The sequence below is a fragment of the Schistocerca nitens genome, chromosome 2, assembly GCF_023898315.1.
Source record: "Schistocerca nitens isolate TAMUIC-IGC-003100 chromosome 2, iqSchNite1.1, whole genome shotgun sequence".
Taxonomy (NCBI): Eukaryota; Metazoa; Arthropoda; class Insecta; order Orthoptera; family Acrididae; genus Schistocerca; species Schistocerca nitens.
Genome location: NC_064615.1, coordinates 317,905,339 through 317,925,475, shown reverse-complemented (window position 1 = coordinate 317,925,475; position 20,137 = coordinate 317,905,339). Strand labels below are relative to the sequence as shown.

At 40.1% G+C, this 20,137-nt stretch overlaps 1 protein-coding gene across 2 annotated transcripts in view; it reads right to left on the bottom strand.

Annotated features, from left to right (window-relative positions):
* The window catches only part of LOC126236094 (tuberin), a 315,500-nt gene that overhangs the window by 136,625 nt on the left and 158,738 nt on the right, over nt 1-20,137 (bottom strand). For both annotated transcript variants that reach the window (XM_049945162.1, XM_049945163.1), the window contains exon 15: nt 11,763-11,959. In XM_049945162.1, coding sequence (XP_049801119.1) covers nt 11,763-11,959 — 197 coding nt within the window. The remainder of the gene's footprint in view (nt 1-11,762; nt 11,960-20,137) is intronic.

Genomic DNA, 20,137 nt, shown 5'->3' with positions numbered 1-20,137 from the left:
CACTACTCCCCTTCTTTTCTTCTCTTGCCCATTCCAGTCTTACATCCACATCCGTTATCCCAGTCAGGAAGAACCACCATTGTCGTACTTCACAATTTTCAATCACAGTCATAGTTTATATAGAGTTAACACAACCCTGCCTATGTGGCAATCTTTTAGTGTCAAAGTCACATTGAGAGTGTGGCAAAGTGCTGGCCAATTTCACAGCATTTTCCCTCCACACACAAAGGTATACAATGAATTGACACATGATAAAGTGTCAGTCTAGGCAGACAGCAATAGCATTACTGCAAAACTGGGGATGTGAAACACACTTAACAGCATGTCCAGTGTACCATTGTGACTGTATTGGAAGCTATCTCTGAATACGACCTGCACGATGTTGCACCAAGTGTTTCACATTGCAACCATTCACCCTGATGGACTTTTGATTGTGAGTAATTGTCAAAAACTAATTTCAAAAATTTTAATGATCTACTAGAGCCTTTACAATAGAACTATTATAAAAATGTTACAATCGTATAGCAGTTAAAGTATTTTGCTGCTGTACTGAAGGTTGTGTGTTCGACTCCCTTCATATGCTATCTGTATTACATGTTTATTGAAATGATTGTACTCACTATTACTCATGCATTTTTTTCTTTTTTTTCTTTTCTTTTTAATATAAGTTTTGAATTACTAATCCTTTGCTGCATCATTTTAATTACCATATTAGCTTTTTTATTTGCTCTCATATACACTTCCTTTTATTCTCTTTTCATTTTAAATCTCTGACCCAGTGATTGGAATTGTTCTTATTTTTTGTCGTTGTCATGGTCTTTAGTCCTTAGACTGGTTTGATGCAGCTCTCCATGCTACTCCATCCTGTGCAAGCCTCATCATCTCCCAGTACCTACTGCAACCTACATCCTTCTGAATCTGCTTAGTGTATTCATCTCCTGGTCTCCCTCTACAATTTTTACCCTCCACGCTGCCCACCAATACTAAATTGGTGATCTCTTGATGCCTCAGAACATGTACTACCAACCAATCCATTCTTCTAAACAAGTTGTGCAAAACTCCTCTCCTGCTCAAGCCTATTCAGTACCTCCTCATTAGTTATGTGATCTACCCATCTAATCTTCAGCCTTCTTCTGTAGCACCACATTTCAAAAGCTTCTATTCTCTTCTTGTCTAAACTATTTTGTCTAAACTATTTATCGTCCATGTTTCACTTCCATATATGGCTACACTCCATACAAATACTTTCAGAAACGACTTCCTGACACTTAAATCTATACTCGATGTTAACAAATTTCTCTTCTTCAGAAACGCTTTCCTTGCCATTGCCAGTCTACATTTTATATCCTCTCTACTTCGACCATCATCAGTTATTTTACTTCCTAAATAGTAAAACTCCTTTACTACTTTAAGTGTCTCATTTCCTAATCTAATTCCCTCAGCATCACCCAACTTAATTTGACTACATTCCATTATCCTTGTTTTGCTTTTGTTGATGTTCATCTTATACCCTCCTTTCAAGACACTGTCCATTCCGTTCAACAGCTCTTCCAAGTCCTTTGCTCTCTCCGACAGAATTTCAATGTCATCGGCAAACCTCAAAGTTTTTATTTCTTCTCCATGGATTTTAATACCTACTCCAAATTTTTCTTTTGTTTCCTTTACTGTTTGCTCAATATACAGATTGAATAACATCGGGGAGAGGCTACAGCCCTGTCTCACTCCCTTCCCAACCACTGCTTCCCTTTCATGTCCCTCGACTCTTATAACTGCCCTCTGCTTTCTGTACAAATTGTAAATAGCCTTTCGCTCCCTGTATTTTATCCCTGCCACCTTCAGAATTTGAAAGAGAGTATTCCAGTCAACATTGTCAAAAGCTTGCTCTAAGTCTACAAATGCTAGAAACATAGGTTTGCCTTTCCTTAATCTTTCTTCCAAGATAAGTCGTAGGGTCAGTATTGTCTCACGTGTTCCAACATTTCTACGGAATCCAAACTGATCTTCCCCGAGGTCTGCTTCTACCAGTTTTTCCATTCGTCTGTAAATAATTCGCATTAGTATTTTGCAGCTGTGACTTATTAAACTGATAGTTCGGTAATTTTCACATCTGTCAACACCTGCTTTCTTTGGGATTGGAATTATTATATTCTTCTTGAAGTCTGAGGGTATTTCGCCTGTCTCATGCATCTTGCTCACTACCTGGTAGAGTTTTGTCAGGACTGGCTCTCCCAAGGCCGTCAGTAGTTCTAATGGAATGTTGTCTACTCCCAGGGCCTTGTTTTGACTTAGGTCTTTCAGTTCTCTGTCAAACTCTTCACGCAGTGTCATATCGCCCATTTCATCTTCATCTATATCCTCTTCCATTTCCATAATATTGTCCTCAAATACATCGCCCTTGTACAGACCTTCTATATACTCCTTCCACCTTTCTGCTTTCCATTCCTTGCTTGGAACTGGGTTTCCATCTGAGCTCTTGATATTCATACAAGTGATTCTCTTTTCTCCAAAGGTCTCTCTAATTTTCCTATAGGCAGTACCTATCTTACCCCTAGTTAGATAAGCCTCTAAATCCTTACATTTTTCCTCTAGGCATCCCTGCTTAGCCATTTTGCACTTCCTGTCGATCTCATTTTTGAGACGTTTGTATTCCCTTTTTGCCTGCTTCATTTACTGCATTTTTGTATTTTCTCCTTGCATCAATTAAATTCAATATTTCTTCTGTTACCCAAGGATTTCTACTAGCCCTCGTCTTTTTACCTACTTGATCCTGCGCTGTCTTCACTACTTCATCCCTCAAAGCTACCGATTCTTCTTCTACTGTATTTCTTTCTCCCATTCCTGTCAATTGTTCCCTTATGCTCTCCCTGAAACTCTGTACAACCTCTAGTTTAGTCAGTTTATCCAGGTCCCATCTCCTTAAATTCCGACGTTTTTGCAGTTTCTTCAGTTTTAATCTACATTTCATAACCAATAGATTGTGGTCAGAGTCCACATCTGACCCTAGAAATGTCTTACAATTTAAAACCTGGTTCCCAAATCTCTGTCTTACCATTATATAATCTATCCGATACCTTCTAGTATCTCCATTCTTCTTCCAAATGTATACAACCTTCTTTCATGATTCTTGAACCAAGTGTTAGCTATGATCAAGTTATGCTCTGCACAAAATTCTACTAGGCGGCTTCCTTTTTCATTCCTTACCCCCATTAAACATTCACCTACTACGTTTCCTTCCCTCCCTTTTCCTACTATCAAATTCCAGTCACCCATGACTATTAAATTTTCATCTCCCTTCACTATCTGAGTAATTTCTTATATCTCATCATACATTTCATCAATTTCTTAGTCATCTGTGGAGCTAGTTGGCATATAAACTTGTACTACTGTAGTAGGAGTGGGCGTTGTGTCTATCTTGGCCACAATAATGCGTTCACCATGCTGTTTGTAGTAGCTTACCCACACCCCTATTTTTTTATTCATTACTGAACCTCCTCCTGCATTACCCCTATTTGATTTTGTATTTATAACCCTGTATTCTCCTGGCCAAAAGTCTTGTTCCTCCTGCCACCAAACTTCACTAATTCCCACTATATCTAACTTTAACCTCCCATTTCCCTTTTTAAATTTTCTAAACTACCTGACTGGAATACTCTCTTTCAAATTCTGAAGGTGGCAGGCGTAAAGTACAAGGAGCGAAAGGCTATTTACAATTTGTACATGAAAGGGAAGCGGTGGTTGGGATGGGAGTGAGACAGGGTTGTAGCCTCTCTCCGATGTTATTCAATCTGTATATTGAGCAAGCAGTAAAGGAAACAAAAGAAAAGTTCAGAGTAGGTATTAAAATCCATGGAGAAGAAATTAAAATTTTGAGGTTTGCCGATGACATTGTAATTCTGTCAGAGAGAGCAAAGAGCTTGGAAGAGCTGTTGAATGGAATGGACAGTGTCTTGAAAGGAGGGTATAAGATGAACATCAACAAAAGCAAAACAAGGATAAAGGAATGTAGTCGAATTAAGTCGGGTGATGCTGAGGGAATTAGATTAGGAAATAAGACACTTAAAATAGTAAAGGAGTTTTGGTATTTGGGAAGAAATATAACTGATGATGGTCGAAGTAGAGAGGATATAAAATGTAGACTGGCAATGGCAAGGAAAGCGTTTCTGAAGAAGAGAAATTCGTTAACATCGAGTATTGGTTTAAATGTTAGGAAGTCGTTTCTGAAAGTATTTGTATGGAGGGTAGCCATGTATGGAAGTGAAACATGGACGGTAAATAGTTTGGACAAGGAGAGAATAGAAGCTTTTGAAATATGGTGCTACAGAAGAATCCTGTAGATTAGATGGGTAGATCACATAACTAATGAGGAGGTATTGAATAGAATTGGGGAGAAGAGGAGTTTGTGGCACAACTTGACTAGAAGAAGGGATTGGCTGGTAGGACATGTTCTGAGGCATCAAGGGATCATCAATTTAGTACTGGAGGGCAGCGTGGAGGGTAAAAATCGTAGAGGGAGACCAAGAGATGAGTACACTGAGCAGATTCAGAAGAATGTACGTTGCAGTAGGTACTAGGAGATGAAGAAGCTTGCACAGGATAGAGTAGCATGGAGAGCTGCATCAAACCAGTCTCAGGACTGAAGACCACAACAACAACAACCTACCTGCCCGATTAAGGGATCTGACATTGCACGCTCCTATTCACAGAACGCCAGTTTTCTTTCTCCTGATAACGACGTCCTCTTAAATAGTCCCTGCCCACAGATCCTAATGGGGGACTATTTTACCTCCAGAATATTTTACCCGGGACGACACCATCATAATTTAACCATGCCGTAAAGCTGAATGCCCTCGGGAAAAATTACAGCTGTAGTTCCCCCTTGCTTTCAGCCGTTCGCAGTACCAGCACAGCGAGGCCATTTTGGTTAGTGTTACAAGGCCAGATCAGTCAATCACCCAGACTGTTGCCCCTGCAACTACTGAAAAGACTGCTGCTCCTCTTCAGGAACCACACATTTGTCTGGCCTCTCAGCAGATACCCCTCCATTGTGGTTGCAATTACGGTTTGACTATGTGTATTGCTGAGGCAAGCAAGCCTCCCCACCAATGGCAAGGTCCATGGTTCATATTGGGGGTGTTTTTATTTATTTATCATAATATTTAGACATTTTAAAATACTGATCTATCAATTAGAAAACAAAAGACAAAAATAACCTATTTATATTGGCTGTATGATGGTGTCAAAAACTGATTTTTCATTACAAGATGTAGATATTTTTGGATAGTAATAATAATACAAACATATAAAATAAATTCTTCTCACACCATGGACGAAGTAACACAAATGAAGATTTAAATGAAAGAAGATTTTATACATAAAATGAAAACACGAAAATGCGTAATGACTGGATGAAAATATAAAATGATAAAAGGGAAGAAATTAACTCAAAATTTAAAAAAGTTTATATGATGATTAAAATGATGAGTGAAAGAATTAGAATTGATATTTTATTTGAATAAAACAATAACCACAGTTGAAATATATTAAAAAAACATGCTGTGACTTACCAAACGAGAAAGTGCTGGTAGATAGACACAATAAAAAACACACAAATTTCAAGCTTTCACAACCCATGGTTGCTTCATCAGGAAAGAGGGAAGGAGAGGGAAAGACAGAAAGACAAAAGGATGTGGGTTTTAAGGGAGGGGGTAAGGAGTCATTCCAATCCCGGGCGCGGAAAGACTTACCTTAGGGGGAAACACACACACACACACACACACACACACACACACACACACACATAAAGACACAAGCAGACATATGTAAAGGCAAAGAGATCCGAGATGTGAAATAATTTGGGTGAAGGTCACAGTTAAAGCAGGCTCATACATGGTAATTGAATGTCTCTATAGGCCCCCTGGCTGATCAGCTGTTGTGGCTGAGCACCTGAAGGATAATTTGGAAAATATTTCGAGTAGATTTCCCCACCATGTTATAGTTCTGGGTGGTGATTTTAATTTGCCGGATATAGACTGGGAGACTCAAACGTTCATAACGGGTGGCAAGGACAAAGAATCCAGTGAAATTTTTTTAAGTGCTTTATCTGAAAACTAACTTGAGCAGTTAAACAGAGAAGCGACTCGTGGTGATAACATATTAGACCTTCTGGTGACAAACAGAACCGAACTATTTGCAACAGTTAACGCAGAACAGGGAATCAGCAATCAAAGCAGTTACTGCATCGATGATTTCAGCCGTAAATAGAAATATTAAAAAAAGTAGGAAGATTTTTCTGTTTAGCAAAAGTGACGAAAAGCAGATTACAGAGTACCAGATGGCTCAACACAAAAGTTTTGTCTCAAGTACAGATAGTGTTGAGGATCAGTGGACAAAGTTCAAAAGCATCGTACAATATGTGTTAGATGAGTATGTGCCAAGCAAGATCGTAAGAGAGCCACCGTGGTACAACAACCGAGTTAGGAAACTGCTGCGGAAGCAAAGGGAACTTCACAGCAAACATAAACATAGCCAAAGCCTTGCAGACAATCAAAAATTACGCGAAGCGAAATGTAGTGTGAGGAGGGCTATGCGAGAGGCGTTCAATGAATTCGAAAGTAAAGTTCTATGTACTGACTTGGCAGAAAATCCTAAGAAATTTTGGTCTTATGTCAAAGCGGTAGGTGGATCAAAACAAAATGTCCAGACACTCTGTGACCAAAATGGTACTGAAACAGAGGATGACAGACTAAAGGCCGAAATACTAAATGTATTTTTCCAAAGCTGTTTCACAGAGGAAGACTGCACTGCAGATGACAAAATGGTAGATATCGAAATAGACGACAGAGGGATAGAGAAACAATTAAAATCGCTCAAAAGAGGAAAGGCCGCTGGACCTGATGGGATACCAGTTCGATTTTACACAGAGTACGCGAAGGAACTTGCCCCCCTTCTTGCAGTGGTGTACCGTAGGTCTCTAGAAGAGCGTAGCGTTCCAAAGGATTGGAAAAGAGCACAGGTCATCCCCATTTTCAAGAAGGGACGTCAAACAGATGTGCAGAACTATAGACCTACATGTCTAACGTCGATCAGTTGTAGGATTTTGGAACACACATTGTGTTCGAATATAATGACTTTTCTGGAGACTAGAAATCTACTCTGTAGGAATCAGCATGGGTTTCGAAAAAGACGGTCGTGTGAAACCCAGCTCGCGCTATTCGTCCACGAGACTCAGAGGGCCATAGACACGGGTTCACAGGTAGACGCCGTGTTTCTTGACTTCCGCAAGGCATTCGATACAGTTCCCCACAGTTGTTTAATGAACAAAGTAAGAGCATATGGACTATCAGACCAATTGTGTGATTGGATTGAAGAGTTCCTAGGTAACAGAATGCAGCATGTCATTCTCAATGGAGAGAAGTCTTCCGAAGTAAGAGTGATTTCAGGTTTGCCACAGGGGAGTGTCATAGGACTGTTGCTATTCACAATATACATAAATGACCTTGTGGATGACATCGGAAGTTCACTGAAGCTTTTTGCGGATGATGCTGTGGTGTATCGAGATGTTGTAACAATGGAAAATTGTACTGAAATGCAGGAGGATCTGCAGCGAATTGACGCATGGTGCAGGGAATGGCAATTGAATCTCAATGTAGACAAGTGTAATGTGCTGCAAATACATAGAAAGATAGTTCCCTTATCATTTAGCTACAGAATAGCAGGTCAGCAACTGGAAGCAGTTAATTCCATAAATTATCTGGGAGTACGCATTAGGAGTGATTTAAAATGGAATGATCATATAAAGTCGATCGTCGGTAAAGCAGATGCCAGACTGAGATTCATTGGAAGAATCCTAAGGAAATGCAATCCAAGAACAAAGGAAGTAGGTAACAGCACGCTTGTTCACCCACTGCTTGAATCCTGCTCAGCAGTGTGGGATCCATACCAGGTAGGGTTGATACAAGAGAGAGAGAAGATCCAACAGAGAGCAGAGCGCTTCATTACAGGATCATTTAGTAATCGCGAAAGCGTTATGGAGATGATAGATAAACTCCAGTGGAAGACTCTGCAGGAGAGACGCTCAGTAACTCAGTACAGGCTTTTGTTGAAGTTTCGAGAACATACCTTCACCGAAGAGTCAAGCAGTATATTGCTCCCTCCTATGTATATCGCGATGAGACCATGAGGATAAAATCAGAGAGATTAGAGCCTACACAAAAGCATACCGACAATCCTTCTTTCCACGAACAATACGAGACTGGAATAGAAGGGAGAACTGATATAGGTATTCAGGGTACCCTCCGCCACACACAGTCAGGTGGCTTGCGGAGTATGGATGTAGATGTAGATGTAGATACCAGCACAGACGATTTTTTTTACATATACTTAAGATGTCTGTGGCCTAACAACTGAGTTTACTTATGAATGGGACACTGTGACACTGCTGAAAGAGAATCTACACACCCACGGCATCAACCTCACAGTGGGAAATGGAAGTTGAAAACTCGGAATAGAGAGAGAGGGCAGTATATGGCAGAAAGTTGCAAAGAAAGACCCAAAAGTAGGAACACAAGAATAGGCAGCAGGTAGCTGGATCAAAAGGGAGTGTCACCTACACTGATCACCCACAATATTATGACTACCTACTTAACAGCTGGTATGTCCACCTTTCACATGGATAACAGTGGTGACATGTCATGGCTGGAAGCAAGGAGGCCTCGGTAGGTCACTGGAGTGAGCTGGCACCATATCTGCCGCACAGTCTTTTTGTTGTGCCTATCTGCGACTCAGCATCTCCTCTATATGTTGAGTAGCAACTTTCCTTTTCATAATATTGTTACATTCCCCACTCTACACATGGACAAGATGCTCACTGGTACTACACACACTCTGCATGTTTCTGACTAGCAGTCATCCCTCACCAGGTGAATATTAGCAGTAAGTTGGTGGTCATAATGTTTTGGCTGATCAGTGTATGGCAATGCATCGAAAAGCAGACAGCAGTGCACCACCACATGATCACATCCTTTATCAGATTGGCGGCTGGACGGAATGGCTGCCCACTCAGAATAATTGACTACAACACACATGTGCTATGTGTAAGATGCACTATCTGCACACTCAGAAAGCAGACGACACATTCTCCACCAAATGTCCTTAAACCATAAACCACCCAGACATTCACAATGGTTTTTAATGTCTAAATAGCTTCATCTCTTATAAGTACCTTAGTACAGTATAGAGTGAGGATTTAGGGCACCCAACACAGAGGTTTAGTAAAACTTAAAAACCACAAAATCACACTATCACTCATATTTTAAATTTGTAAACACAGGACAGAATAACAATGACTAAAATAACTACTAATAATAACTGTTAAGAAGATACTGATGTCTCCTACACTAATACTAGATAAATTTCTGTAACACACATTTTGTATTTTAATGATTAATGGAAAATCTCATATAAAGATGTGAAACAAATACTAACAAAGAGATAGAGGGGCTGGCCAGTACTTACCTCAGCTCAGTACAGCCGATAGATACACATAAAACAGAACTGAAAATTTAAGTTCCTAGCTTTCGGAACAAATGTTCCTTCATCGGGGAGGAGAGAGGGGAAAGAAAGGGAAGAAGGGAAAGGAGATTCAGTTACTCACAACCCAGGTTATGAAGCAACAGGGAAAGGAAAAAAAACCTGGGTTGTGAGTAACTGAATCTCCTTTCCCTTCTTCCCTTTCTTTCCCCTCTCTCCTCCCCGATGAAGGAACATTTGTTCCGAAAGCTAGGAACTTAAATTTTCAGTTCTGTTTTATGTGTATCTATCGGCTGTACTGAGCTGAGGTAAGTACTGGCCAGCCCCTCTATCTCTTTGTTAGTATTTGTTTCACATTTTGTATTTTATTATTTTATTTGTAGCTGTTATTTTTCAGCAACTGTAGTATATATTTCAGAATAAAATGCAGTTATTAGTTGCAAATATATTTTTATCCCCCTTTATCAGTTCCAACAAATTAATTTGTTATCTTCATAAACTTAGTATTGGTTTAGCAAATGTCAGTACCTTGTTCATAGAAGCATAATGCCATGGTATGTCCAAAATCATACACATCATATGTGATTATTGTAAATAATTGATAATTTACAGTAACTGAATCACATGTATGTACATGTCAGCTTGATGGTCTTCAAATAAATATGCCTCGTTGATCTCTATTCCAAGCCCCAAACTCCAGCTCCATGAAATAGGATGAGATGTCTATCGACCCTATGCAATAATTTTTCTTACAGGGGGCAGTGTAGCCTTGGTTGGAAAACTCATGTCATTATGCTTATTGCAACATTAGAAGACAGACATCAATTCATAACTAACAAATGTGGTCAAGTTGTGGAAGCTGAATTTTCATTGAACAGAATGTAGCAGGACATTGATAATCTGGTATGCCAGATTACCAAGTTCGCATTTAAAAGCCTGTATTAAAAAACCCTTTAGTTTCAATGTACAAATACAATTAACTTATTTATTAATCACAACACGAGAGTCTACAGTATAAAAAAATGGAAGTATGTATTAATACCTTACTGCTCTATTAAATCAGTTTAGGGCTGAAAGTTTTAGAGAAGTTTAATATACATAAATATTTTTTTTATATTCCAACTAACACATAAAATAAGCACCACTGATTTGAAAAGATCAAGAACAAGCTAATTATATTGTTACCAAGAATTTGGTGCAGTTTAATTGGAATCTCTGTCTTTAGGAATAGCACAGATATTTGACACTGTCAAGGGTATGGAATATGTCAACTGGTATCTGCCACTGTTGGTTTAGCTGAAATTTTATTCTGAGTGCTCTGGAACATCACTGAAATGCTAACTTGTTTCCTGGACTAAGCACTTTCTTGACAAAAATTATTTTGTGTGATGTGCATATTCATAATTTCAGAAGCATTTTATTGTTGGCTACTCTCAGCGAATTTCACATAAGTGTTTAAGGCTTCTGTAGACTCAGCTCAGAGATGTGAGTTGTACGTGTTTCTTCATCATCACTCACCATTTCTGGTGCTTCCTGTGGGTTGAAAACACTTAGTAGTATTACATCATCAGTCATTTCTTCTTAGAAAGCTAAATTTGCATCATGTCAGTCCATTCATCAACTTCCTCTTATGAAAATACAGTCAGTTCATTAGTGTAGTTGAGTTTATAACACAATATCAGAGAAAAGAGTTGTCAGTTCATTATCATTTACATTGGTTTCCACCATGGCTTCTCTGACCAGTTTAGGCCACACTTTCCTCCAGGTCTTGTGCAATGTTGTATTTTTCACAGAAGTCCAATCATTTGCAATGATGAAAATAGCATCATTAATGTTAAAATTGTGTTGAAACTGTTTGACACGACAATCCTAGCTTAGCAGCTTTTGCACAAAAATTCCTCTGTATCAGCACTTGAAATTTTGTGCGATCTCTTGGTCCACGAGTTGAATTAGTGAGATGACATTGACAGGAAGACATGTGCAAAAAAAGTTTATGATGTGTGTTGGACTATCAGGTCTTCCGGATTATCAAGGTCTTACTCTATATTGTTGCACTTCTTAGCAGCAAACATCATGCAAGTAATTTATCCTGTGTCTGGACATCTAACTAGAAATTTCATATTATTACTAAAAAGACTGTATTTAGAAATTGTTAATGTACCAACTTAATTGAAATGTACACATCCTCTGAATACATATAAACATTATAATGAAATGTAGTCTATTTTACTCACTGTAGTGATGAACCTCACAAAGTCACGCCGGAATGGTAGCCGACACTTCAGAAACCATACAGCAATAACATGATGGGCCAATGACACAGTGTAGTGATTATATTTAAAAGGGTTAGTGTAAGGCAATGAAATTGCAAACACTGACATGTACTGGTCTCCAACAAAGCTGCCAAACACTTTTGGTAGTCTTGTCAGTGCTGGAAAATAATTTAAAAAAGAAAAGGTTAAATGATGATGGAATTGTGGAACTGAAGAATTTATTATACACAACAGAAGCTGTAATAAGACTCAAATAATCAATTAAGATTACTGTCAACAAGCATTTCTGAAAAATTCATAACATATTGTTCACTGACCTCAGCATCAGCTGATCAAGCACATATTGTTACAAAGACAACTTTCAACACAGAACTGCTGCCTATTTTGACCAAGTTCTCTATACACAAAGAGCATATGACTGTAGTATCACTGTAGAGACGACTCTCACTACGTCACAACAGGACAGCAACTAACACTTCAGAAACCACACTACAATATTGTGATGGGATGGGCCAGTGATGCAGGGTTGGTTCGGGGGGAAGGGGGGGGGGGGTTGTTGTGCGGGTGAAAATCCTAATGCCGCCTCCCTTTAGACTGAGGCAACACCTATACAGATGGCCAGGGCCACAGTAACTCAGTATCTCTTGTGAAAAGGAAAGCCCTTCCAAATAAGTGTCAACAACCCCTTAACAGGGTGGACAAACTGCACGATGGTAGAAGCTCACTCATGTGCCTGAAATGGGAAACTATTCATAAATGGATAAGAGTTTATTAAGGCTAACAACATAGGATGAGGAAGACAATGTGTAACAATAGCATAAAAGACCCAGTGGCACCCGTTGTCTCATTGGACAAATCTTGCATGCATGGGAATTCTCACTTGGATCTCTGGATGGATAAATTCTCAGATGTGTGCTGCATGTTAGAGAATAATAAGGAGAGAAAAGAGTATCTGGATTGAGAACTGGAAAATGAAAAGTAAGAACACAGAATAGAGAGTGTAAACTCGAAAATATGATGAGAGAAATGAAAATGTACAACATTGATATCTTTGGCCTAAGGGTGTCGGTAAGGAGAATATGAACATATAGACTATGAAGTAATATTAACTGGAGGTGAAAAAAATAGAAAATGGTACTGAATATACAGGGGTAATCCCAAAAGTAAGGTCTCCTATTTTTTTATAAGTACAGAACTCTGTGTGGCAGTTGGTCACACTGTTATGAAGAGTGCTTCATGCACTGTGTGTAAACATGCACACGCCGCACTGAGGCGCTCAGTCTTGGTTTGGCAGCCGTTGAGAATGGAGCTCCCAAGTGCGAATTGCGCACAGTTATTCGGTTTTTCAACACAAAGGGCACTGCGCTGATTGAAATCCATCGTCGATTGACGGAAGTGTATGGTGAGTCATGCATGGATATAAAAAATGTTCATAAGTGGTGTAGAGAGTTTGCAGCTGATCGGACCGAAATTCATGACAAACAAAGGAGCGGGAGACCATCAATTTCTGAGGAGACAGTATTGAAGGTTGAGCAAAGCATGCATGAAGATCGGCCGATCACCCTGGATGATCTCTGCACGTTGGTTCCCGAGGTTTCTCGGAGCACCACTCACAGAATTTTAACAGAAACATTGAACTTCCAGAAGGTGTGTGCAAGATGGGTGCCAAGCATGCTGACTGAGGACCACATGTGGTAATGAGTTGATGCTTCTCGCGCATTTCTTCACCGCCTTGCAGCCAAACAGGACAACTTTCTGGACTCAATTGTCATGGGTGACGAAACCTGGGCACACCACTTTACACCTTAGACCAAGCAACTATCACACCACTGGCCGCATCCTCCTTCACCAAAGCTGCAGAGCTGGCGGCAAGCTGGTATGACATGGGCATACAAAAACTGCCAAAGCACCTACAAAAATGCATTGACAGAAATAGTGATTATGTCGAAAAATAGCTAAATGTTCAAGCTGTAAACTGATGTAAACCATTGTAGAAATAAACAGGCCTATGTACATATAATAAAAATAGGAGACCTTACTTTTGGGATTACCCTCATACAAGAAAAAAATTTCTGTGGACATTAAGGTGTGTATATGCAAATAAATACTTCCGTATTTTCAAGAACAAGAGTGGAAAAAGATTCACCAGTGGTGCTCCACTTCCGGGCATGGCCGTCGTGGTATACAAGAAGATATTTAATTCAATCAGAGAAGTCACCCCCATAAGCAACAGGCTAATGACAATACACCTACAATGCACCAACAGGAAATATACCATGATCAACATACATAACCCTATGAATGGGGATAATGATAAAAATACCCCAAATCAAAAGAGGAATTCTGGGCATCATTATACACAATGATGGCCAAGATCTCCACAGGTACCATAAAACCACCAGATACACATAGAGGAGTTTGACACAAAAAAGATCATAGAATCCAACACAAAGCAGGAAAAGGGAAAGACAACAAGCAAACATGAGAAGAATTCCATAGGACGATTACACAAAAAGCAAAATAACTGATACCACAGAAAAAGAACACTAAACATCCATGGTGGGACTCAGAAGCAAAAATCTCCAGAAAACCTATATTGTTACAACGAATCCAGAAAACAGGCAGCAAAACTCATTAGGCAAACCAAGTACATGAAGGACCAACTGGATGCTATAGATGAAAATTTCCATAGCCACAACACAAGAGAATTCTACAGGACTTCCACGAGGGACATCTATGGGAAGACAGTTCAAAATTTATGATTCAGAAAACAAGATGGAAAACTTGCATTTCTAATCAAGAGAACTGTCAGGAAGTGGCACATTATTTTACTGACCACCTTAACTGCCCAGCACCTGAAGCAAGGTTCCCAATACAGGACTGATCCTCCACTTACCTAGAATCACTCCCACCAACATGCAAATCCAAAAACATATACTTACATTAAAAAAACAACAGGACACCTGGTGTACATGGCATCATTGCAGAACTACTAAACCTCGGACCAAAGTGTTTTCAGTAACTTACACAAATAATCACAACCACCTGCAAAAAGAAAGACTTCATACCGACTGGAAATGTGCACTTATCCACCTCCTGTAGAAGAAAGGAGATAGGGAAAATGTGAACAACTACAGAGGAATCTCCCTGTTCCAAATCACCAACAAAATTTTCTCAGCATGCTTACTCCACAGAACACAAGAAAAGTTAGAACACAAAACTGGTGAATACCAGGCAGACTTCTGCCCAAATTGTTCATGCACAGAACCAATCTTCAATCTGAAAACAGTTCTAAAATACTCCAATCATTTGCACTTTCACAGATTTCAAGAAAGGATACGATTCTGTTGACCGACAATCCTTGTTCAACATCTTAGAAGAACATGGACTCAATCCAAAAACACTATGACTAATCAAGACAGACACTCGGTGGCACAACATCGGAAGTTAAATTCATGAGTGACATCACTCACTAACAGAATTCTGAAACACATACAAAGGGTCAAGTCAACAACACCATTGATCACACATGTCAAACTTGACCTAGAAAAAGCACAAAACAATCAAATAGAAATTGGAGACAGAAATGCATACAGAGACAAGATATACATGTCAGGTCAATGAAGTCTCAAAGACACCAGGGAAAAAGTGGACTGAGGATAGAGAGAGACTCAATGGGCAGAAAATGAGAGAATTGTGAAAGATCAGAAAGAATGCACAAATGAAGTAGAATGCTTTCTGTGATCCTATAGGGCTCGACACAGAGTCCCACAAAAGGGATTACACTGTACGAACTTGACCCAATTGTGATTATATGGCGCTGTCATAATTAGCATATGATACCATTCTTTTTCTTCTGTTGTTTACTTTCGGATGCCAGAAACTACATGTAAATAAAAGATGGTTGGAAAATTGTCCTTGGAGCAAAGGAAGTGGATTTTAAAGTGTTTATGGAAATTTGAAAACATGAGAGAAGTATAGAGACAATGGCAGTCAAAGTTTGATATTGCACCATGGTCTCATGTACCAATAATTAAATTATGTGACAAATTTGAGAGGGTAGAAAGTTGGTGTGATCTGAGATATGGACAGTGTGGCAAAAAGAAATCAGTAGTGGATGAAATATGAGTGGACACAGTGGTAAAAGCTTCCACAATATCCCCAAAGAAGTCCATATGGCAATGTGTGCATGAATCAGGTGAATGCAAATCAAGTGTTCACTGCATTTTAAAGCAAGCGAAGTGGAAACCCTACATTCCCAGCTCTATTCATGCAATGAATGGGGTGACACAGACAGGCACCTCAAATTTTGTGAATGAATTTGTAATGATGAAAAGCTGACTGATATTGTTTGGTCTGATGAGATGACGTCTAAATTCAATGGAGCCATCAATCGCCGTTCTGTGTGTACTGGGCAAGAGATGATGATCATGTTAAGGAGGAACAAGCTGTTAATCTTCCTGGGTTATTAGTGTGGTGTGGCACATATATCAGAGGACTTTTAGAGCAATTTGTTTTTTGAAGGAACTGTGTTAGTTGTAAAGTACCATACTCTGTTGCAGGAACAAATTTTGTCAGCTGTTCACCAACTGTAGTGAGATAAAAATTGTTTCTTTTCATCAAGTCTGTGCACCATCACATTATTACCATTGTGATGTGCAGCAATTCCTGGTATAAATGTGTTGAGAGATGGACAGGTCAATGAGGATGTGTTGGGTTTCCGTCCAAATCTCCTGATATAATGCTGTTAAGACTTCTTTCTGGGCGGAACTCCAAATGATACAGTCCATGTCACAAAGACACAAACAGTGGGTGACATGAAAGAGGTGACTGTGACTGCCTGTGAATCCATTCCAAAGGCAACCAAAACACATGTGTCGATCTGTCCCTCAACAGTGCAGACACTGTAGTGCTCCCCTTGGAGGATATTCTGAACATCTTCAACAGTAAAACATCATCAGTACTGTCGTGACCCTCCATGTAACTTAAAATTCATAGTTTTTGTTATTTTTGTTTGAGTTATTTAAGTTCAAACGCTGAGGTGTAACATACCATGTCAGCAAAGTGATGTGTTACACAGTGTTTTAGTATTAATGAATAATGATTGCCAAACATGCAGTTAGTTTTGATTAGTTCGTTTATGAAGTTTGGGCACATGTATTGCAAGACTTTGTATTATCTGTGCAAGTAACCGAGCATGGATGGACACTGTTCCTGCACAATGGGGTAACACCAGCAGTTTGGTCAGTGATTACTCCAGGCAGCTGTGTCCCCTGCCTTGGAGATATGCTTCACTCTATGGAGTATAGAGCACACCACAACAATGGGTTGCATTGGGAAAGAGAGAGGAGAGAGTCAGTCTGGCATGGAGTCTAATGGTGTGTTAACTCTGAACTATCAATTTGCATTACTTGACGTAATTACAAAATGATAATGGCAGACAGCTGTATGGGGTTTTCAGAGAGGGACTTCTCTTATTTACTAGCATAATGGAAATAGATTAGCAAGGTTTCATTCCTTGCACAGGCCAAATTATACATGAGACGAAGTGCACAAAAGGAAGAAGGAAGATATCAAGAGGAGATATACACTCCAAATAAGCAGAGAACATCCAACAGAAATCTATAAATAAAATTGAAAGGGAAAAGTAAATACCATAATGATGAGGGGGGGAAAAAGGAAGGGAGCAAGGAACATTATAGAGTTTAATGTCCACTGACAGAAGCAATCAGATGCACCCTTTCAATGAAACCCCCCTGGCATTTGCCTTAGGTGATTTAGGGAAATCACAGGAAACCTAAATATGGATAGCTGGAAAGGGATCTGAACCATCGTTGTCCTGGATGCAAGTTCAATGTGCTGAACACTACACCACTTCACTCACTATATAATTATGGGAGACTGGAGTACCAAAATATATAAACAAAAGCACAGAGAAGAACTAATAGCCTTCAGTGATTGCTCTGATACCTGGACTGCAAATGTTTTAAGAACTATCAACATCGATTGTATATTAGGAACCCTCATGGTGATACTGCAAGATAACAGATAAATTATAATCAACCAAAGATTAAAAAACATGATCAAAATGACACTGACTTTCCCTGTGTCAGACGCTGATGCAGATCATAACATGCTGGCAGCAGACACAAAAATAAAGGTTGGAGCATATTAAAAGAAGATAAATGTTAAGAAAATAGGATGTGATAAAGTTGACCACTGAATCTGAGGCCTTCAAACCAGGGAGAAAAAACGAAAAGTCAGCAGACTGTATCAAACTACAGGAAAAAGGAATATAATTAATATCATAATCGTGAAAGCTTTCGAAAAGGAGGTTAAGAAAGAAGAAAAAGAGCTACCACTATCCACCACGTCCGCAACAGCCTCTAAAGCTCCACCCATCCCCTCACAGCTGACAAACCTTGCCTCGCAGACCTACAACCCCCCTTACAAACTCCCTCCCATCACCATATAGAATTCGGAACCTAAAGAGACCCGAAACAGTGTCATAAACCTTTCCTCCAAACACTTAATCCCACACAAGTATCAGTCCTTTTGCCCCACTCCCAAATTCAATTATGCTGGACTTGTTAAAGACCTTCTTGCTTCCTTGCAATCCCTACAGTGGAAACACTTTATTGCCACCAACCTTATCAACCAGACTCAACCTAAAACTAAAGTTGAATCCTGCCTGACTCAGTTCATTCCTCCATCAAACCGTGATCCACCTTCACTGCCCTCAAAGCACCCTGTTAACTTTCCAGAATTTCCATTGTTCCCAAATCTCTCAACATGCACACTAATCTTACATCCTCAGAAAGAACTGCAATCTAGTACCCAAAACCTGATCCTGACATTATAACCTTACCTGCTGACAAAGGTTCCACCACTATAGTTTTGAACCACAATCATTACCTCGCAGAAGGACTCCGCCAGCTGTCAGATTCATCCACCTACAAACCCTGCCACAGTGACCCCATTCCAGAAATCTAACAGGATTTCCAGTCTCTCCTCAAATCCTTAGGCCCATCCCAGAACCTCTCCACAGATTATCTCTCACTGCATACCTGCTACTCCCCACACTCCTACATTCTACTTGCTTCCTAAGGTCCATTAACCCAACCACCCAGGATGTCCCATTGTGATCAGTTACTGTGCACCTGCTGAGAGAATCTCTACTCACACAGACCAACACATCCCACTTATTAGCCACACTCTACTCTCCTATTGAAAGATAACAACCATTTATTCCAACTCTCTCCAACTCTGCATAAATGACGTTCATTTACCACCAAGTGCCCTGCTTATCACTATTGATGTCATTCCCTTTATAACAACATCCCTAATGCCTAGAGCCTTGATGCTATTGAACATTGCCTTTCTCAACACCCAAAGAATTCCAAACATACAACCTCCTTCCTGACCACTGTGACCAACTACATCCTCATCCACAATTATTTCTCCTTTGAAGCCCTACCTACAAATAAATCTGTGATATAACCCCTCACATGGTTCAGATTCACTGATTACATCTTCGTGATCTGAACTGGGGCTGAGGACACCCTATCCACATTCCTCTAAAACCTCAACATTCTCTCCCCCATTCACTTCACCTGGTTCTCCTCAATCCAATGAGCCACCTCCCTCAATATTGACTTCTACCTCAAAGAAGCTACATCAGTACCTCCGTCCATATCGAACCTACCAAGCACCAACAATATCTCCACTTCAACAGCTGCACTCCATTCCATACCAAAGAGCCAATTCCTTACAGCCTAGCCACCCACGGCTGTCGCATCTGCAGTGAGGAGCGGATCCTCTCGAAATATACACAGTTTCTCACTGAGGCCTTCGCAGACCGAAATTATTCTCCCAACCCTTTACAGAAACAGATCTGTCCCGTGTCTGTCCAGTCACCCACAACCTACCCAAGTCACACCGTGAGGCCACAGAAGAACATTCCCCTTATGACTCGCTACCACCCAGGACTGGAGCAAATTAATCACATTCTTCACAGGAGTTTTGACTACCTGTACCAAACGGCCTCCTATTCCACCAACGCACCCACAGTCTTTTTACTTATCTCTTTTTTTTCTGCTTTCTTTCCCCTTCTCTCCTCCTCATCCGTCCTCCATCTAACCACTGAATTGTACCTAGCTACCATAGCATCACCCCACTTCGTAGATGTTTGCTACCACAAGCAGCACTTTACCGTCCACTAGCCCTGACCTGCTATTCCTCCCCCCTCCCTCCCTCCTCCTCTCACCCCCCTCCCCTCCCGCCCCGCCCCGCCCCGCCCCATACCCACGTTGCTTCTTCTCCCATTATGCACAGTT